Source organism: Gallus gallus, chromosome 14 (assembly GCF_016699485.2).
Source record: "Gallus gallus isolate bGalGal1 chromosome 14, bGalGal1.mat.broiler.GRCg7b, whole genome shotgun sequence".
NCBI lineage: Eukaryota > Metazoa > Chordata > Aves > Galliformes > Phasianidae > Gallus > Gallus gallus.
Window position 1 is genome coordinate 4,287,214 of NC_052545.1, and position 17,691 is coordinate 4,304,904.

General features: G+C 42.0%; 1 protein-coding gene across 10 annotated transcripts in view; it reads right to left on the reverse strand.

The window, feature by feature from the left end:
- SMURF1 (SMAD specific E3 ubiquitin protein ligase 1) overlaps positions 1 to 17,691 on the reverse strand; it is a 43,260-nt gene that overhangs the window by 13,597 nt on the left and 11,972 nt on the right. For 2 of the 10 annotated variants that reach the window (XM_015294373.4, XM_040647524.2), the window contains exons 2-8: positions 4,829 to 4,867; positions 4,053 to 4,161; positions 3,297 to 3,430; positions 3,112 to 3,177; positions 2,155 to 2,230; positions 1,585 to 1,838; positions 704 to 788 (exon numbers count right to left, since the gene is read on the reverse strand). In XM_015294373.4, coding sequence (XP_015149859.1) covers positions 704 to 788; positions 1,585 to 1,838; positions 2,155 to 2,230; positions 3,112 to 3,177; positions 3,297 to 3,430; positions 4,053 to 4,161; positions 4,829 to 4,867 — 763 coding nt within the window. Of the gene's footprint in view, positions 1 to 703; positions 789 to 1,584; positions 1,839 to 2,154; positions 2,231 to 3,111; positions 3,178 to 3,296; positions 3,431 to 4,052; positions 4,162 to 4,828; positions 15,987 to 17,691 lie in introns of those variants that run through there. The other 8 variants (XM_015294375.4, XM_046901032.1, XM_015294374.4 and 5 more) reach the window with 6 other exon arrangements.

A 17,691-nucleotide genomic window follows, 5' to 3' on the forward strand; every position in this document is an offset into this window, starting at 1 on the left:
TACTACAGAATTGGGTCTGCAGGCAGCCCAGTGAAACAGCCCAGATTCAGAGCTCCTCAAGGAAGACAGACAGACCTTAGTCACAAAGACCTGGATTAACTGCAGGTTAAGTTTTAAAGAGGCTTTACTAAATTAATCATGTGGAGGATTCGAATTTCCTAGCTGCAAATCATTGGTCTGAAGCATAAAAACCCCAATACTACTTCAAGTTTAAAGATAATAAGTAATCTCTGCTTCAGTTGTACAAGAATGGGCACTATTATAGCAGAAATTACGAATTCAATACTCAGGAAGCAGGTACCTTTTTATTTAATTTGTAGTCCAAACTGTTTTTAAACAAAAAATATTTGATTCAGAAATCCAACTTTACAAAAACAATAATGAAGTCACATTGACATTTTTGGGAGGGTTTGTCAAATGGTAATTCCTGAAGGACTACACACTTTTCTTCACTTGTTTTACATGATTCACCGGTAGATAATTCTGTCTTTCAAAAAGTCATCTTTAATGTATGGAAAAAAGCTAACAGGAGAGATCCAAAATCACCCCTCTGCTCATATCACTCCCTTTTAATTTAGATACTCCACTTTGTAATTTTTATTCTTAAAGATTTCACAGATGTTTGCTCTAGAAGACTCAGCTTACATCTGTACACGCACAGAATCCCACCCATGGCCCTGAGTTTGTAACTATAAATACATACCTTGGTATCCTAGGGTCATGCCATGTGCTAACTCCAGTCTGCGTGTGCAAAAAATAAACCTGTCCCTGTACTGTTGTTCTTTGTTCTGTGAAAATAGATGGAAGATTACTGAAAGGCACAAATCTAAAAAAAAACCAACCTGAATAAACAGTTTGTTTGAGGCCATTAGTGTACATTGTCTTTCTGTCAGAGCTAGGAGAAAGTACTTGAGCCATCCCACCTGATCTCTTGCCGCACAGACTACTTTGCCCTTAAACACAGTCCTCACAAGTTTACTTGACTACACAGTTCAGCAATCCTTTTCAAACTCAAAAATCCAGCATGTTTCAGTTTGTATTTTTATTTTTAGATCTTGAGACATCTCAAACCCCTAAACTAGATTTCTTTCCTCCTAGATTTGGCGTGCTCTTTTCCAAGCTTTAAATTCTCCTTAATCTTATCCTTCCTAATCTTCTGTACTACTGGCTTCTTTGCTTTTATATTTTCCTGATCTTTTCTCAAATGTGGGCTCAAACCTACATGATATGCCAGGGGGGAAGGAAAAAATAGCATTACTGCTCTAGTTTAAAGAGCTCTTTACATTCATTCTCCCTAGATACGATGCCAAGATTAGCAGTGAATTTTCTGTAACAGCATTATACCACAAACTCATGTTTAATTTACCATCAACCCCTCAGTGTATCCTGGAGTAGACAACTGCTAGTTAGACAACCTCAAACTTGCAGCTGCACTGCTTAGTTCCTTTTCCAAAATGCAGACCATCAGATGCTCATGGATACTGGATGCCCTGACAGGTAAACCACATCGATATGGTAAAATGGGAGAATTTTCCTCTGAAGTCTTTTGAAAACTTAAATTTAATGGTTCTGGAAAATTCTTACCATAGCCTTCAGGTAGGTCAGGAGACTGGTGACCGTGCGGTCTGTTCTGAGGTGTCTGTACATGACCTCTGACTTCAGGAGTCCGAAGTCTCTGTGCCTGAAGTCTCTGATCTTGACTGGGGGACTCTACAAAGCGACAATTGCCTCCACCTGCAGCCCCTGTAGTGTCTGTGTAGGGTGCTGGTTCTTCCATAAAACAGCTCAGTGGCCTCCCTGGTCCAGAATCTTCATAAACCGTTCTGAAAATGGGGAAACTTCAAGATTTTCCATCACAGAAGTGAATGCAGAAATAACTGTTTTTCTCTTTCTCTCTCTCTCTCCATTACTTCAAGTAACTTCCAACCCAAGATACTCCACTTTCTTACACCAAATTTCTTAGCTAAACAGAAGTGCCAGAAGCACTGGTAACAAGAAATAGCAAGTCCTAGTCAGTTTAGCTGATTTTCTTCGAGCAAGCATTCAGCTACAGCTTTACTATCTGTTATGTATTCCCAGAGAAGATAATAGTCATTATATGCTTTCCACATATAAACTTGTTTTCTAAGAAAGTGCAAAGAAAGGAATCCTTACCCTTCATTCTCCAAAAGCCCTCTACAGTCTACTACAGAACCTCCGGTGCCTATTCTGTCCCGTGTCTGTAAACTGACTGAAATAAAAACCAAACACGAGTTAATAAGCGTTCCCTAAGCAACAACAAAAACCAGACAACCCACATTTACACAGGGCAAAACACTGAGGAACACTAAAATCATACTGCACATATGAGAGCACATCACTCACCCCAGCATCTTCCATAACCCTAACACATCACTGATTTGTTAAAAAGGGTGAAAAGACATCAAAGGCATCACATCATCAAAACTGAAGCTTTGGCTATTTCTGTGAATATCAAATGTTAGGCCCCACATCTGCATTTCATGAAGATTCGGGAAGGTTAGCTGGGAGGAAATTGCTCACCACTAGATGTCATCATTACGGTGAGAATTTAGATTTTGCTAAACATATTGATGTACATCTATTGAAAAGTCTGGGCTCAGGGCAGGGCAGGGGGAGGCAGAGCAATGTGGTGACATGGGTTAAGTTAGGCGCAAAACTAGCATTGACAGAAGTGGAAAAAAAAGTTGAAATAGTCAAAATCAAGGATGGTATTAAAACAGCAATTTGCACAATTTCTTTTACCTTCTTTAGGTCCCTCTTATCCAGGTAACATTTTGTTTGCCTGTCATCTAGGTCCAAAAGCAATTAGTTTTACAGTAACATTCACCCTTCCAGAGCTGCAATGGGAACCTTGCCAAATGCACTCCCTCTTTTTAATATTGTTTGCCATTATTAAATCAGAGCAAATCAACTCATTGGTAGGAGTAGAACAAAACAATTTGTGTTATGTAACCGAATCCCATTAAGACCTGAAGAAACAACACAGAAAAGGCGCTGAAGCAATAACTATGGGTTTCTTTTTCAATACATCATTTGTCCTCACGGTGTATTTATCTAAGCAGATAAGTGTTTAACTAAGAGTATTCTTACCCACTATTTGGCCTCGTACAGCATCAGTATCCGTGGGATTTAGTTTGCATAGATCCAAACGCTGGTCTGCAAACAAGAATTGGGAACATCAACAAAACACCAAAGGGCTGGGAGAGAACACTACTCACTACTCAGATACAAGGCACTGAAGGCTCTTGACTGTGCCAGGTAGGAGCTGCTCTTACATCCAGTATCTTTTAGCCTGCTGATGGCATTGGAGAGGAGTCGGACACACCCCAGGAAGCCAGCTCCCTGTTTCTTGTGGATTTTCTTATGGTTCCATACACTGATGGTTATGGAATCTGTCTTCCCAACATACCTAAAAAAAATACACATCAGAAGAGTAATTTTAGAAAAAACCACCACTTTACTCCACAACATTTCTGTGGTACAAATTCTGATACATTAGAGTACATTGGTCACGTTCCTTTATTATAAATACAGAAGTGCTTAAGCCTGGAATGGTGTTATTAATGAATTACGGCACTATGATTTTACATAGCACACTAAATTGATATTTCTGCAGCACAAATTAACCACAGACAGCCTCATTAAAACCTAAGCATCAAACTAATCGATGTAGAAAACTTTTCTAAAATTTACATTTCTAACATTTTAAAGACAATGTATCACTACAAGGACAATCTGTTGTAAAAGCTGAACTGCACTCCTCCTGTAGAGCTCACTCCAAGCAGCGGTGCTCTGTACCTAGCATACACATACTCCCAATTTCAAACACCTAGAAGCAACAGAAGCAAACCTTTATTAGCAGGTAGTTTTTTGTTATTGCAAAACATCAGTCCTCCTCAGCAAATATGATTCTCCTTGGTAACACATGATGAAGCACCAGTGGCAACTCTTCTATTTCATTTATCAGATACGTTTCTCAAATATATATATACACATACACAAGTTTACTTATGACCTATTGAACAACTCACAGATCATAATGCTGGTTCCATTTGGGGTCCAACGTGTTCTTCACAGTGTCAGTTGAGTGGCACTGACCTGACCCATCAACAACTATTTTTGCAAATGGATCAGGAAGTCCTGTGGAAGAGAAAAGGGGCTGTTACACTTAATACTTTTTTGTTTTGTTTCTTCCCAGACAATGATATCATGAAGTCCTGTATGTTTTCTCCCCTCAAGAAAGGAAAGGTGTCATTATCCCCAAACTGAAAATAGAGAAAGCAGTTCCTAATTAAAGAACAAGGTACTTCTGCCCTACGCATTTGGATCTGCCATAAATAGTAAAATAATTTAGGAAACAGGTTAAACATGCTTAATTTGACAGTGCTTAAATGCTGTAAGCATACTGGTAAGTAGGCATTTTTATTCAATCCTTAAATAACATTGAGAGTGCAGCTCTGGGATACTTTACTCGCACCCCTGGCATGTTTTGCAAGTACTCCCACAAGAGATGGATGCTATTGGTAACCCACAGAAAGAACTGTAAGTAGAAACCTGCTCGCACTCTCATCGGCCAGAATTTCAACAAGAATTTGAGATCCTTGGTCTTTCCAACACTGGAGCCTGCATCGCCCAAATACAGTTGAGGGCAACGTGCGTTTGTGAAGTAATGCAATGCTTTACTGCAATGCAAGCATGCTACCATAGAACAAATCACATACAAACATGAGCCAGGACAGTAAAGCACAATCTACAGATAAACCTGATTAATTAAGAGCAGAAAGTTATACAATTAAGGCATACTTACTGAAGAAATCTTTCTTTGCAAGATTCTTGGCACACAATACTGCAAAACAAAATATCAGATTAAGAAATCTTAAGAACAAATAAAGCCTTACAGCAATCATACACCTTACAATACTACCTGATCTTAATTCTTAAAAGAAACCCAAATATTAAATATGAGCATTGTTTTCTTTATCTGTGATTGGAACATGCACTTTGCTGGTTTGTTCTGTTGTTGCAAAGTACAGATTTACTGAACATCTGTGCCAAAGCCTCCTTGTTTTCCATGCTACACGCTTACGTGCTTTAACAGGATTTTGCTGCAGTTGTTTCACCCATTTTACAATGAGTACTAAGGACGTTTTGGACCAAGAATGGTTCAGGGCTCCTGGAGGTGACTTCTGCACCAGGTCCTGTCAGACACAGCGCAGCCTCCTGCTCTTTGGGGCATTGGTACAGTCAGATCTTGGAGGAGTTGATCTAACAACCTCAACACCTCACCAATACAGAAAGGCTTTGTGATGAACTTCATACAACTTCATTCAGGAGAAAATAGAAATACTGAGGAAAAAGGAAGCATCAAGATTTTTTCCTTTGCAAGGGCCACAACTGGGACATCATTTCCCTCTCTCCAATTCCACTCAATAACAGAGTGGTTCAAGCAAAAATGAGATCAATAAACTTGCACCAATCTCCATTTCTATTAGGTCTACTAACAGCTACAAGCCCAAATTCTGCTGTTTAGTAAGGGCTGCTCCGCACAGCCTCAATTATTCATGTAGCTCAGTATCCACTAAACTCTTACAACAGGCCAGAAAAAGTAACTACAGAGCCAAACATGAAAATATGAGAGCTCTGACTTACCTAAAACCGGGAGAAAAAAAGAACCAAGAAAGTTATTCATAAGACTTAGCCCTTGAGGGAGTCTCTTCCCCACCAAGTTCTATCCTTCAGCACGAGAATGAACGCTCACAAAAAACTCAAGATAGTCATTTCCCCTGGCACAGACGCTTCTCATCTGCCTGGCCCTGCACTTCCAGTTGCCCCAGGAGCGTTTACACACACTGGCTCCATGCTGGGCACAGTGAAGATGTGTATAAATATATATTTCTTTTGCCCATCAGCTGAAACATCAGGCAGAATAAAAACTGCCTCACCTCACATGTCAAGGCAACAGACCTGAGCCATCACAGCTTAACACAGATGTTCATAGAAAAAAAAAAAATACACAAATCCTTCGGTTTTATTAATAATTAAAGCAGCCACTACATTAAACTATTTTTAGAATGGATTAAAAATTATGTGCTTCTGAGATTGGTAAACTGCATATTCCGGGAAAGCTCCTCTTGGACATTTTAACAGCTGACCAAAGAGGAAAAGTCTGCAGGACTTTGGCAATTCGGTTTGAAATAGAACAGGATGACAGAATCAGTCTGCTGCTGCTCTATGGAAGCACAACAGGGCAAAGCTTAATTTCCTCCTCCCAATGTGGGTGTTTTAGAGGAAAAAGAACCTGAAGAGCAGGCAATGAGTACAGGTAAAATCAGAACTGGAATGTTCCAGCACTCGCCAAAAATGAATTTTACAGTTCCTCTGAGTGGTGGTGCTTTTTTCTTTTTTAAATCCAATAACTCATACCACTTTCCATCCCCAATTCTAAGGATATGTTATTAAGTTGGATACGTATGCCATCTGTAACAATCTGCATATTGTCTGACTATATAATTATCACATTTATTCTGCATTTCAGGTGTGCTTTCTAGAGCTCACCAGCAGCCGCAGCTTCTAAAGCTGTTACCGAAGAATTAATTCCTTTCTGTCTGCCACAGGCTTTCAGTCTACAGCAGAGGAGCATGGCTGCCAATTTGCCAGTTGCAGCCTGTGAAACCCTCAATTTTAGCTTGCAAAAAACCATTATTCTTTCTAGTAAGAACACTGGCGTAACAGCTGGTAGCAGACAAACTTTTATGGAGCAACCTCTAGGAGCAGGCTGCCTGAGAGGGACCTTTGGCTTTGCTCCACTATTTGCATACGAAACTCACTGAGGCAATAACATTTTCAAGTGCCCCATCACTTCAAAGGTATAAATTTCTAAATTCCAGTAAAGTAACAGGTGACAAAAGTCAGCACTGGGATGCTTGGACATGAAACCACGCCAGCAGTGGGCACACAGCATCCCCTGATCCGTAAAGCTGTGCCCAATTTGCTTCTTAAATGCACAGCCTCCAACAGGACCTCGGTGAGACTGCTCTGGGATCTGGCTGCTGCCATCTCAGACGGAAAGCCCTGAACTCAGCTGGATATACCTATAAAAGCTTAAGAAGCTATTAATGTTACCCCTGCGTGGCAGGTTGCTGCCCACAGATGAGGTGCAGGGAAAGGGATGGATGCTGATCTGCAAACCGGCCACTCTGCTCAGGCTTTGCACAAAACCCAGCATCCAGCCTTTGCAAAGTGCTTTTCCTTTCTTTCAAACAAGGCTTATGGCTCATCAGCAGCAGAAATCTGCTCACATTTGTTGCAAAGTTACAAAAGGCACTAATTCTCCTGTCTCGGTCATTTGCATTCTGCCTTCTGTAAGCCAACCGACTTGTTCCAGCTTGACATGCTATTTGTTTATGCTGCACTCCGGATTGCTACGCAGCACTCAAGAACTTCTTTTTATACTGTAGATCCCAAGGAACACTGAAGCAATGTCTTTACATCTCTATTATAATATTTATAAAGGGATGGGAATGTTTTTTTAAGCACCTGACATTACTGAGATAATTTCAAAGACCAAATTAGCCAGCTGGGTGAAGCATTAACGTGAAAGCATATTTGGCAGAGGGTGAAGAAAGGACGAGGCTTAGACAAAGTCAGGATTCACCCTGCGGATTCAGCGCAGCCTGGGGGAGGCGAGCAGCTCCGTGCCAGCCCCCGGTTGTTCACCCGCTCCCAAAGCAGAAGTGAATCATCTGTAGGAGCTGCAGCAGGTGTAGGAAGGGAAGCACGGCACGGCTCTGCTGCCTGCTCTGAGCCAAGCTGAGCATTGCATCAGAAAGCTGCTGCTTTACCAGCGAGCGGCCTCTGGAGCGTGACCGGCCTTCCTGGGAAGGAGGAGAGCCTGGGTGAGGAACAATTAAACGTCCCCAAATAAACAGAGCCACCTAATAATCTGCTCAGGTGCCAACTTCCTCCTCCCCCTCACTCAAAGGATAGCTGCTGGTCTGCAGGGAAGTCTTTCACACTGCTGTCTCTGCATCGACAGTGCATTTACTCGCTGTTAACATAACATTCCCTCAGCATTGCGCTATGCTGCTATCGTTGGTTTCAGGTAGATGAGTTTTGCAGCACGCAAAGATTCAGTAGACACCAGTCTGTACCAATGCAAAGGAGCATCTGCATTAGGGACTGCATTAATTCACACTTTGCTCCATGCTCTGAGTTAGAGGTAAGCACTTCCTTGCTGAAATGAAGGATTTTTACACGTGGCTACGATCTGAGCCAGCAGCAGCATTCAGCTGAGCACTCAAGTTAGACTGGGAGGCAAGGCCAACCAGCAGCACGTCCGCGTCTTCCTTGGGAAAGGGGGAAGGTCGTGCTGAGGGATGCTGGCAAACAAACCTCTCAGCCATCTCTGGCCTTCCCTTTGATATTCCAGGTTAATCATTTGTGCTTGTGCAAACACGCCGCTAGATTCCAGGATATATTCATTTTACTTTCTGACAGAAGGTAAACACAAGGCCAGCAGGCTAATGACGTAGAAAGGACTTCACTTAGTATTTACTTCAGAGCAGACCATCTTCAAACATGCAGAGATGTAGCATAAGCATTGCAAGCACTGCAAGCTGTTGGACTCTTCCATCCTGAAAAAGTCTGCAGAAGACTGCACAGAAAAATAATGAGCTCCAAGTGCAGAAAATCTTCCACAAACAAACAAACACGCTCACTCAAAAAAGAAAAAGCACAAGCATCAGCTATTTACCACATGCTGCTCTAACAGCCCAAAGCACCGCAGCCCGCAATTAAAACCTTTGCTGGATCTGCGATGGGAAATCACTTCTCGTCCGAATGCTTCCACACCATTTGTGTGGAAAGTGCTCAGAAATGCCACCAGCCATCCCCCCCAGAGCGCCTTGAAGCCGGACTCTGCTTATCGCCCCTCTTCTGTGCACATAACCTTAAATGAGACTTCGCTGCAGATAAACGTCTGTTTTTATTTCTACTACTAGGCAACCCGTGAAGGTTTTTAAGTGCTTTGTTTTTTTAAGGCTGACAATCATTTATGTTTGATAGGGTACAAGAGCAAGCTTAATGGAAAAGGAAAGACGGGTAAAGGCAGCGAGTGTGTCAAAATGTGGTCTCTCTGCAGCAAACCACATCACTGAACTGAAAGATACCATTTTATTCACAAATCGAAGCTTAAACCGTCACCACAAAGGCCAAGGTTTCTATTCTAGTCCTTTTCTTGTTTGCCTTAAGAATACTTCTACTCTTCCTCTGTCTGCTTCAGATTGCAATGCATAAATCCACGGACCGCTTTAACTTCACAGTAAGCGAATCCCTGTGGTGCTTAAAGCAGAAAAGAAACCAAACTGAGTCTTACCTCTGCCAAAGAAACCAATTATCTGTACAGAACTAATTTTACACGTGTATCCACTGTTGTGTACACTGAGTGACCTTCATGAATGCTCTCAGTGCCATGGTGCCAACCAGACCTGCAGTTCACCACAAACCAGCCCAAAAGCCCCAAACCCTCAGACTTTGGGGCTGCCACACATCGCACCCCGGCATTTGAAGACTGCCTGTACTGAAGCTGAAACCAAACTTCACTTGCAGATTAAAGCAGTGTTTCATTAGAAAACCTCAGTTCTCAAAGAGTTGCTGGATTTGATGCATGAAGCCTTTTTGTGGCCCTTTTGTGTAGGCTGCAGTGAGAATCAAAGCCTCTTTTCAAGGCATGCTTTCCTCGTGGGCTGGAACTTGGCTTCATGCAGCCAGTTGCAAACACTAGACAACTTTGAAGAGCTCTTCAAAAAACCACACACCCAGAAAAAGCCATTTTTATTAGTCCATTAACATGTCATTAAAGTATCCACTTTGCCAAGAATCAGATTTCCATCCTACCTAAGCATAAAAATGTCATGCATGAGAGAGAGTCCTCACAGCACAAACAACAGCAAGTTGACAAAACCCAACAGTTTCAACTCCAAGATTCCTAAAAATTACTCAAACTGAAAAAATCCTCCTGGGCACCGACTGGCTGTAGGTCTTCACATCTTGCATGTATACAGCAGCAGGTCTGATTAACCCTCCATAAAGTAAACCACTAAAAAAATCAGTGCAGGACTATTGGAAGAACAAACACCATTGCATTCCCAGTTAACTGAGACTGCATGCAGCGTGACCAGTAAAGCAAGTTTTAGAGTGAACTGAGATACAAACCTTGGAGAAACACTAAGAGTTATGGAATTAGCTGGAGAACTTTGCAGGGATTAAATAAAAGGAGATCAATAGGAAGCTGAATTAATGCCGATGCTGAATCAGAGAAAGGCACACAAATTAGACAAGTAGAAATAAGCACATCCAATTATCTCTCATACTAACTCTTCTTTTTCTTCTTTCCCCTTTGTTCACCCATAACAAATGCCTGACACAAAGGCTAACTCCCAGATTACATATTTCATTAAATCCCATTATTACATCAGTTTTCTTATGAGATTGCTATGCCTTCCTCCAGTGCAGGCCAAGAACTTTCTCATACCCTCTATGCGATCTCCTATGCTCTACTCAGATGTAAAACCCAAGTAACCCCAACTACTGAAGTGTTTGTTAGAGCTGTCCTCAGCCCAGCCCCAGATCCGAAGCAGAGGCCACCCAAGGAATTTCTTTAGCCCTCGTACAATGGGGCAAATTCCAGCTACATTAAACTCCCACCTCTTACTCAAACTAGTTCCAGGGCCTTTTTGTTGCTGTTGTTCAGGGTAAACCTCTCAAAGCGACCTCAGCACCTTTAGCTAACCATTTCTCTTGCCCCTACAATGATTTCTTAGTTGTAGGGAACACAACCAGGAACACTGGAGCAAGAAGAACACAGTAATTCTGCCATCAAGAAGAGCCCTTGCAGCACAACCCTCCTTCACGCCCTTGGACCTTTTCCTTGCAGACCATCTAATACCACATTCAGAACACAACCATGTTCTTCGCAAATTGGAAGAGCTAAGTTAGCTACTGCTATCCCCATTTCACAGCAGCTGGAAGACCCGTTCTCAAAGAGTGCCATTCTCAAAAAACACTCAATTGATCACTCTTTAACCAGAGAAAACATTAACAGAACATGAAGTTATATATAACTACTCCATGGTTTTTAAAACTCAGTCCTCTGCCACCAAGACTCATCAAACTCAGTCAAGTTTTGCTTTGCTAGAGTGTCCACAAATGGTCTCTCCCAGCTCCCTGAAAGCAGTCCATGTGCTCAGGCTTCAGCTATAGTGTCAACTTCTGCATACACTTGCAAGAAACAGAAGTACCTGAAAAGAACAAACAATTCTCAATAAAATAGCATTGAATTTGCCCCAAGATCAGAATATTGTTCTATCTCTTAGCTGACAGCTTACTAAAACAGTTTAAATGACAAAATTCCTACTGGAACCACAAACCAGCATTTTACATTTACTCCACACTCAATTGTGCAAGCTGTAGTTATTGGGAACAACACAGTTCTGCATTTCTTCCCTTCCACATCTCATGTCCCCAACCACACGTACTTGAATAATTCATGTTTTCAAGCAAAGACTATTTATCAAGACAGGCTTATCTGCACAGCTTGCACATACTTGTGCTCACATTTTGAAACAGACACCAACATGCATTGTGCAAGATCATTGCTCTGAAGTTGAAAGCTTGCCACAAAGCTATGTGGCTCCATTTTCTTAAATTACATTTAAATAAAAACTGTGCTGAAGTCTTAATACTTTGCTTTTATAGTTACCCAAGTGCTGAAAAAGCATCTGGAAAAAAATTCCTAAAGCATGAAAAACATGTTCCTCCACCCACATGCACTCATAACTCAGATTCCAAACTGAATTTTACTAAGATGGCCAAAAATATTTTGCACTTTTAACACTTGGAGTTTTCAAAGCACCTTTTTCAAAGCCACACAAGTACCTGAGAGGAATGAACACTCAACCAATGCTGCTCACAATAGGTGGAGATGAGGACCAAGCTCCAAGCAGTCCTGACCCCATGTCCTCAGTAAACAACAGGTCCGTTCTAGAAAGGCTGGCCAAGTCTTCACAAATACAGAAATGTTCCTCTGGAAAGCACCGGGTGAACAGCAGCGAATTATGAATCAAATACAAGAGAAAAAACCAACAACCAGCACTCTAGAAATGAGTCCAAAACAACGCTGGTTTTCACTACTGCCTGGGCAGAAATTACCTTCTAACTGGTTGACACTCCCTTATGGGAATGAGAGCCCTTTGCAGCACAGTCTACTGCCAAGTCATCATTTAATTTAGGTGTGTTTAATTTAATTTCTCTGATCTCCACTTTCCTAAGCTAAACGTATGAAGTGTTAAACACTATATTCTCATTATCAAACAGAAGCTCGCAGAGACTCTCCCTTGCAGTAGATCACTTGCTTACTAATTCACTACATGAAAGTCTTTTCCAATGAGCATTCTGTGCACTATAAAACACAGAAATTTAGATCCCCCTCTTCGCAGATATTCTCTATGGGGCTACCCACACCATTAGCACAACTATATTTTTTATAAGCAGTTTGTGAGACTCCAGTTACGAGTACATTTATATACAATTAGCAACTTTTTTTCCTCCCAGAAAACACCATCCAATTAATGGACTTGGAGTTTTTACAAGACATGCATTTCCTAAGTCTGATAGGAAAAGCAGCACAACTGCTCTCCGCTGCTTTATTAAGGAGGGAAAAGCATAAAACAAAAGACCAAAACCAGCAGTAATATGTTTGAGGATGTTTACCATGTGTCTAAAATTAGCCAAGGGACCAAGCAACTACACCAATTCAAACAGGCCCAGCCTTGGGGTTCTGTCCATAGTGCCAAGCATTTTTGGAATAATGATACGCACCAAACCCTGGGTCAGCTGTTACACCTGAGGCTACGGGGAACAACGATGGCTGTATTTTCTAGCCCAGCTCTCTGCCCATACACACTGTCCTGCTTCAAACTCTCTGCCCATACACACTGTCCCGCTTCAAACTATCTTCCTGCAGTGCAGGAGGAATAAAAATGTCTGCCCTTCCACTGCAGAACCCATGTCAGCAGGAAGCACTGTACTGGAGGTCTACAGCCAAGTGCCAGTTCAATAGAAAGACTAAACTTCAAACCTAAAACATGTTTTCTGTCTCCAAAAAGCAGTTGGTATTTATAGTCCCTCATACACAGGTAGCATCAATACTTCAACATAACAATTTGAGCATAAAACACTATTCTACGGGAGGAAAAATGGATACAATTTCACGCATACTTAATCTCAATTTGAAAACTGAGATTTGTTTTCGCAGACAGAGCCAATATTGAGCATTTTTGATATCTTACATAAGGTACAAAATCAACTCAATAGGAACCAAAATTTCCAATTAGCTTATTTTAATAAACAGTACAAAACTCATGTCTGGTTCTCATCAAACACTAAGTAGATTGCTTGCAAGCAACAACACTGTTATTTCAAAAATGAATGGTGTTAAGTCATGTGTAAGTTGTAAGCTACGTAAACTATTAGTCACATAGGCTCAAATGCATCAGGAGAACAATTTCAGTTAATTCAGATGGAAACCTGCGTTAAAGCTTTACCTGTGAGTTGGGCTTCTGTCAAAGCAGGACTGCTTACATCCATATTGAACTAAAGCTGCATGGGGAACTGAGGAAAGGCTGCTGGTACGAGAGTTGCTGTGGTGACCCAGGGCACCTCCAACATTGACATTAATTGCCAACAAAATGAACAGCAAGAGAAAAGTCTTTAGAGGCACTGAAAATAAGCAACAACAAACGTTGCTAGCTATTTGTAGAACTTTTAAGTCTCAAACGTGACCACCATGGTTAAACCATTCAAGAATCCACATTTCTTCATTCTTTCTGAAACATCAGAGCAAAGAATTTCCAGTATAGAATTTTGGCAGAAAAATAAGTTTAGCCGACATAATACTCGGTATACCAAAAGAACAAAGAGTGGGAAAAACTATGCAGTGGGCTTAAGCTGCTTTTCTAAAACTCAAACTCATTTTGTATTTCTTCAGTAACTCTTGCAATGAGCAGTTGCTAGAAATCCTCAGCACAGAGCAGTACGTACCGAGCGCTGCTCCCAGCATTGCTGCACCTTCAGTAACTGTTCCCAGAACAAACTCTGAGGGAGGGATACTGAATGGCTTTTCAATAGAAACCATCAACATCCCGTTATTATTTTTTCTGTAAGGAAATGAAAAGCATTCTTTATATTTATACCAAGAGAGGCATCAACACTGCAGCACTGCTTTAAAACAGCATACCTCAGGTAAGAAACGCCTTACAAATTGTCCCCAACTTCTAACACATATAGTTGTTTTCCATGCTCATATTTTAACTGAGGTATGCGGAGTACTTTTTGGCATGTTTGGAAAGAAAGATAAAAAGTCTCAAGCCTTACGTAAAGCTTTTCAAAGCTGAAGGCCCCGCCGCCAAGGAAACCACTTCATGCCCTTGCAGCTTTGCCTTCCTTATTGGCAAATCTGCTGCTCGTTTTGTGGTAAGCATGATAACAACCAGATGAGATAGAGGAGCACTTTCTGAACAGATCCAAGAGTGAGTTCAGATTTAAAACCAGGACACTGAAAGTCAATATTCAGTGAAGAGTTAACAGCGTGCAAAGGCCGCGAGCAATGAGTCCATTTTGTTCTGGGCTACTTAGCAAAGGGACAGCCAAGAATTGAACCAGCTGGAACTCATTCAGAAGAACTTCTTTCTTTCCGTGGCTCCCCAGGCTGCAGTTATCAACCTGAGGATAGCAAGCACGCAGATCGTCAAGATGGAACTGGTGCTTGAAAGAAGTGGCACGGCTTAATGGCCCGTGATAAATGATGTTTTGATCCTAACCCGGACATTGGTACCGGGTTATAAACCATCCTCGTGTCTTGTGGGAAAAAAAAACTGTAGGATTTGCCCAAGATAGATAGAATTCAAGCATTCTACTGACTTTTCTCATTGATGATAATCTCATTACCAGTTCTTGTACATGTATAGCAAGCAGTTCTAACCTCAATTCTTTTGCTGGTTTCAGATGCTGCCAATACAAACCAAACAGTATAGAGCACTGAAGTGGGAAGACTGCATTTATATTAAAGCACTCCATTGGGAAAACCTATTACTGCAAAAAAACGCACCAGTTTAGTTCAAAATACTACTTGGATACTTTGCTGTGGGAAATCTATACCAGAAAAATGAAGAGAGCACTTTTATTTGTTACACACAACTGACACCGTGTGCCATGAACGAAGCAGGCATCCCATGAGCCCCATGCAATGCCCTCCTGGCACGTTCCACTGCACACAGCTGAGCCACATGCAGGAGATCACCTCCCAGCCCCTCTTTGCCTTCATCAACAGCTCACATTGAAATCACATCCATCAAGCCTCACAGGATTAAAGAGGCACATGCAAAAACCTAGAAAAATGTTATCAAATGTTCAGGTAAAATTTCCAAGCAATTGAAGCTGATTATTTAAGCACTTAGTTACAAGAAAGGAAAAATAACTCCAGTAACTTAAACACAAGTGAAAACAAAGGTGCAAAGTTTAAATTCAGGAAAAGGAAAGAAACATTTTGTTTGCTCAAGTTAAATTCCTGGCATTGCTTCTGATTTTGAAGAAAGTACATTGGCTGTTGTAGGATATTGGTATCGGCCCCTGGAAAAAGTGAACTCTAAAATCTTCGGTTTGTTTCCTAAATTATTCAGTCTGTTATAATCCCTTTCAACATCCGTCCAAGATGCTACACAAAGTGCTCTTTACTTTCTGCATATTGTCATGTTTAGAGAGCTCAGCTTCAACCTTTCTTGTTTACAATTGCAAAAACATAGCAAATCCCAGAGCCACGGCTGTGCCTGCCCCAGCTGGCAGAGGGCACCAGCACCCAGAGATGAGCAGTGGTTCGGGCTGCAGGGCTGCGTGGGGACAGACAGCAGGAGGTGGGGACAGACAGCAGGAGGTGACAGCAGCTGCACAGTCTGCTATGTGGAGAGGGAGGGAGGACAGCAATAAGGAAGCTGTGGAAGAGGGGGAAAGGAAGAGGATGGGACAGAAGTCAGGCTTGTTCCATAAAAAGACTGTAATTACAGAGATATAAATAGCTCGTTGGAGCCAAATTTTCATTCATTCACCTACTTTTGCTCTATTAACCCTAATATAGAATCACTGTTTTGTTCTGTATGACACGTCTGTATGTTGCAGGAAGAACATCCCTTGGATTATAATGCACTTGCCTAGGAATTAGTATAGAAGCTTTTCTATGAAGAAAAAAAACAAAGATCTGATTTAACAATCAGTCATATCCAGAAATTATAATAGGAGACAAGAACAATGTATAAGAGACTTCTTTGTGCTGCTGTTCTGCAGTCAGCCCTGTCCAAAGGAAGCACGCATGCACACTCCAAACCTACCCAACCACCTATTAGTCACCCCGGGGTAATTCCCTACAAGCGCTTTGGTTGGATGAACCAAACTCCATCAGTTCTCATCTGATTTCCAGGCCAGGAGATGCGCTTCCCGGTGCCGGCAGGCACGTGACTGCACTCTGCCTGAGGAAATGTGGGTCAGTAAGCACGTACCCGGCTGCTGGGGTTGCACGCTCTCCAGAGACTGGCAGCAGCGTGACGTGGAGCACCGGGCTGTCTGCAGGCACACGGTGCACGTGTTTGAATTCCACGCTCACACCAAGATCTCCCTAGCAGATCTCCACGGAGTCCGGCACACGTCCAGCAAAATGCTCTGCATCTTACCGCCACGCTGAACAGCACTGAAAATGTTAAACTGATTTAGAAGGCTGACAGACACATCACAAAACAGCAGCCATTAGAAGGAAACGTCTTCCTTCAAAAATCATTAATCACCCGTTGTGTTTGAGTATAAACATCCAGAGCTAGCAGGCGGGCGTTTCGCTCAGCTGAGCAGCAGCAAGATGGACAATCACATTCTGCTGCTTCCAAGCTCAGGTACTCACAGCCAGAGCTGGTGCTGCAGGTACCCGGCGCCCAGCGCCTCTGTGTGCCCCAAGAAATGGTCGAGCTGGATATGGTTAACCAATAACTTCACAAGGCACATTAGTGAGCCCTTCTGCCAAACGGCATTTCCAATTAGTATCGAAGTTCAGCAGATCCACACTGTATCAATATCATCCCTCACTTGCACAAGCAAAGTGAGCTTCTTCACTTCTGGTATTTTAAACAGAATGTGTAATTCTTGTGTGACCCATGGGAGGCACAAAACTGCGTGAGCTGAATAGCACCAAACAAGATTTCATGAAAAGAAGGCTTTTATTCAGAATAAAGCCGTATCAGCCTATGTGTTACTCCCTTGTTCTAATTATATAGGACAGAATCTATTTAAACTGCCAAGTTAATGACTTCAAATTTGATCAATAGTCTCTGTTTATTCAGCCCAGCACCACTGACAGTCACCAGGGATGACCAGCAAAACAAACAGCCTGGCTGGGGCAAATCCATGGCCGAGGTGGGGTGAGTAAGAAAAAGCAATCCACAAGAGCAAATATCCTTTCATTTAGCTGGGAGGTGGGCAGGGAAGGCTCTTCCCTCTGAACACATCGAGACAGCCCAATTCCTTTGTGGCCATACGACATTTATCCATACTATTCTGCTAATGACCAAGTGGTGAGCT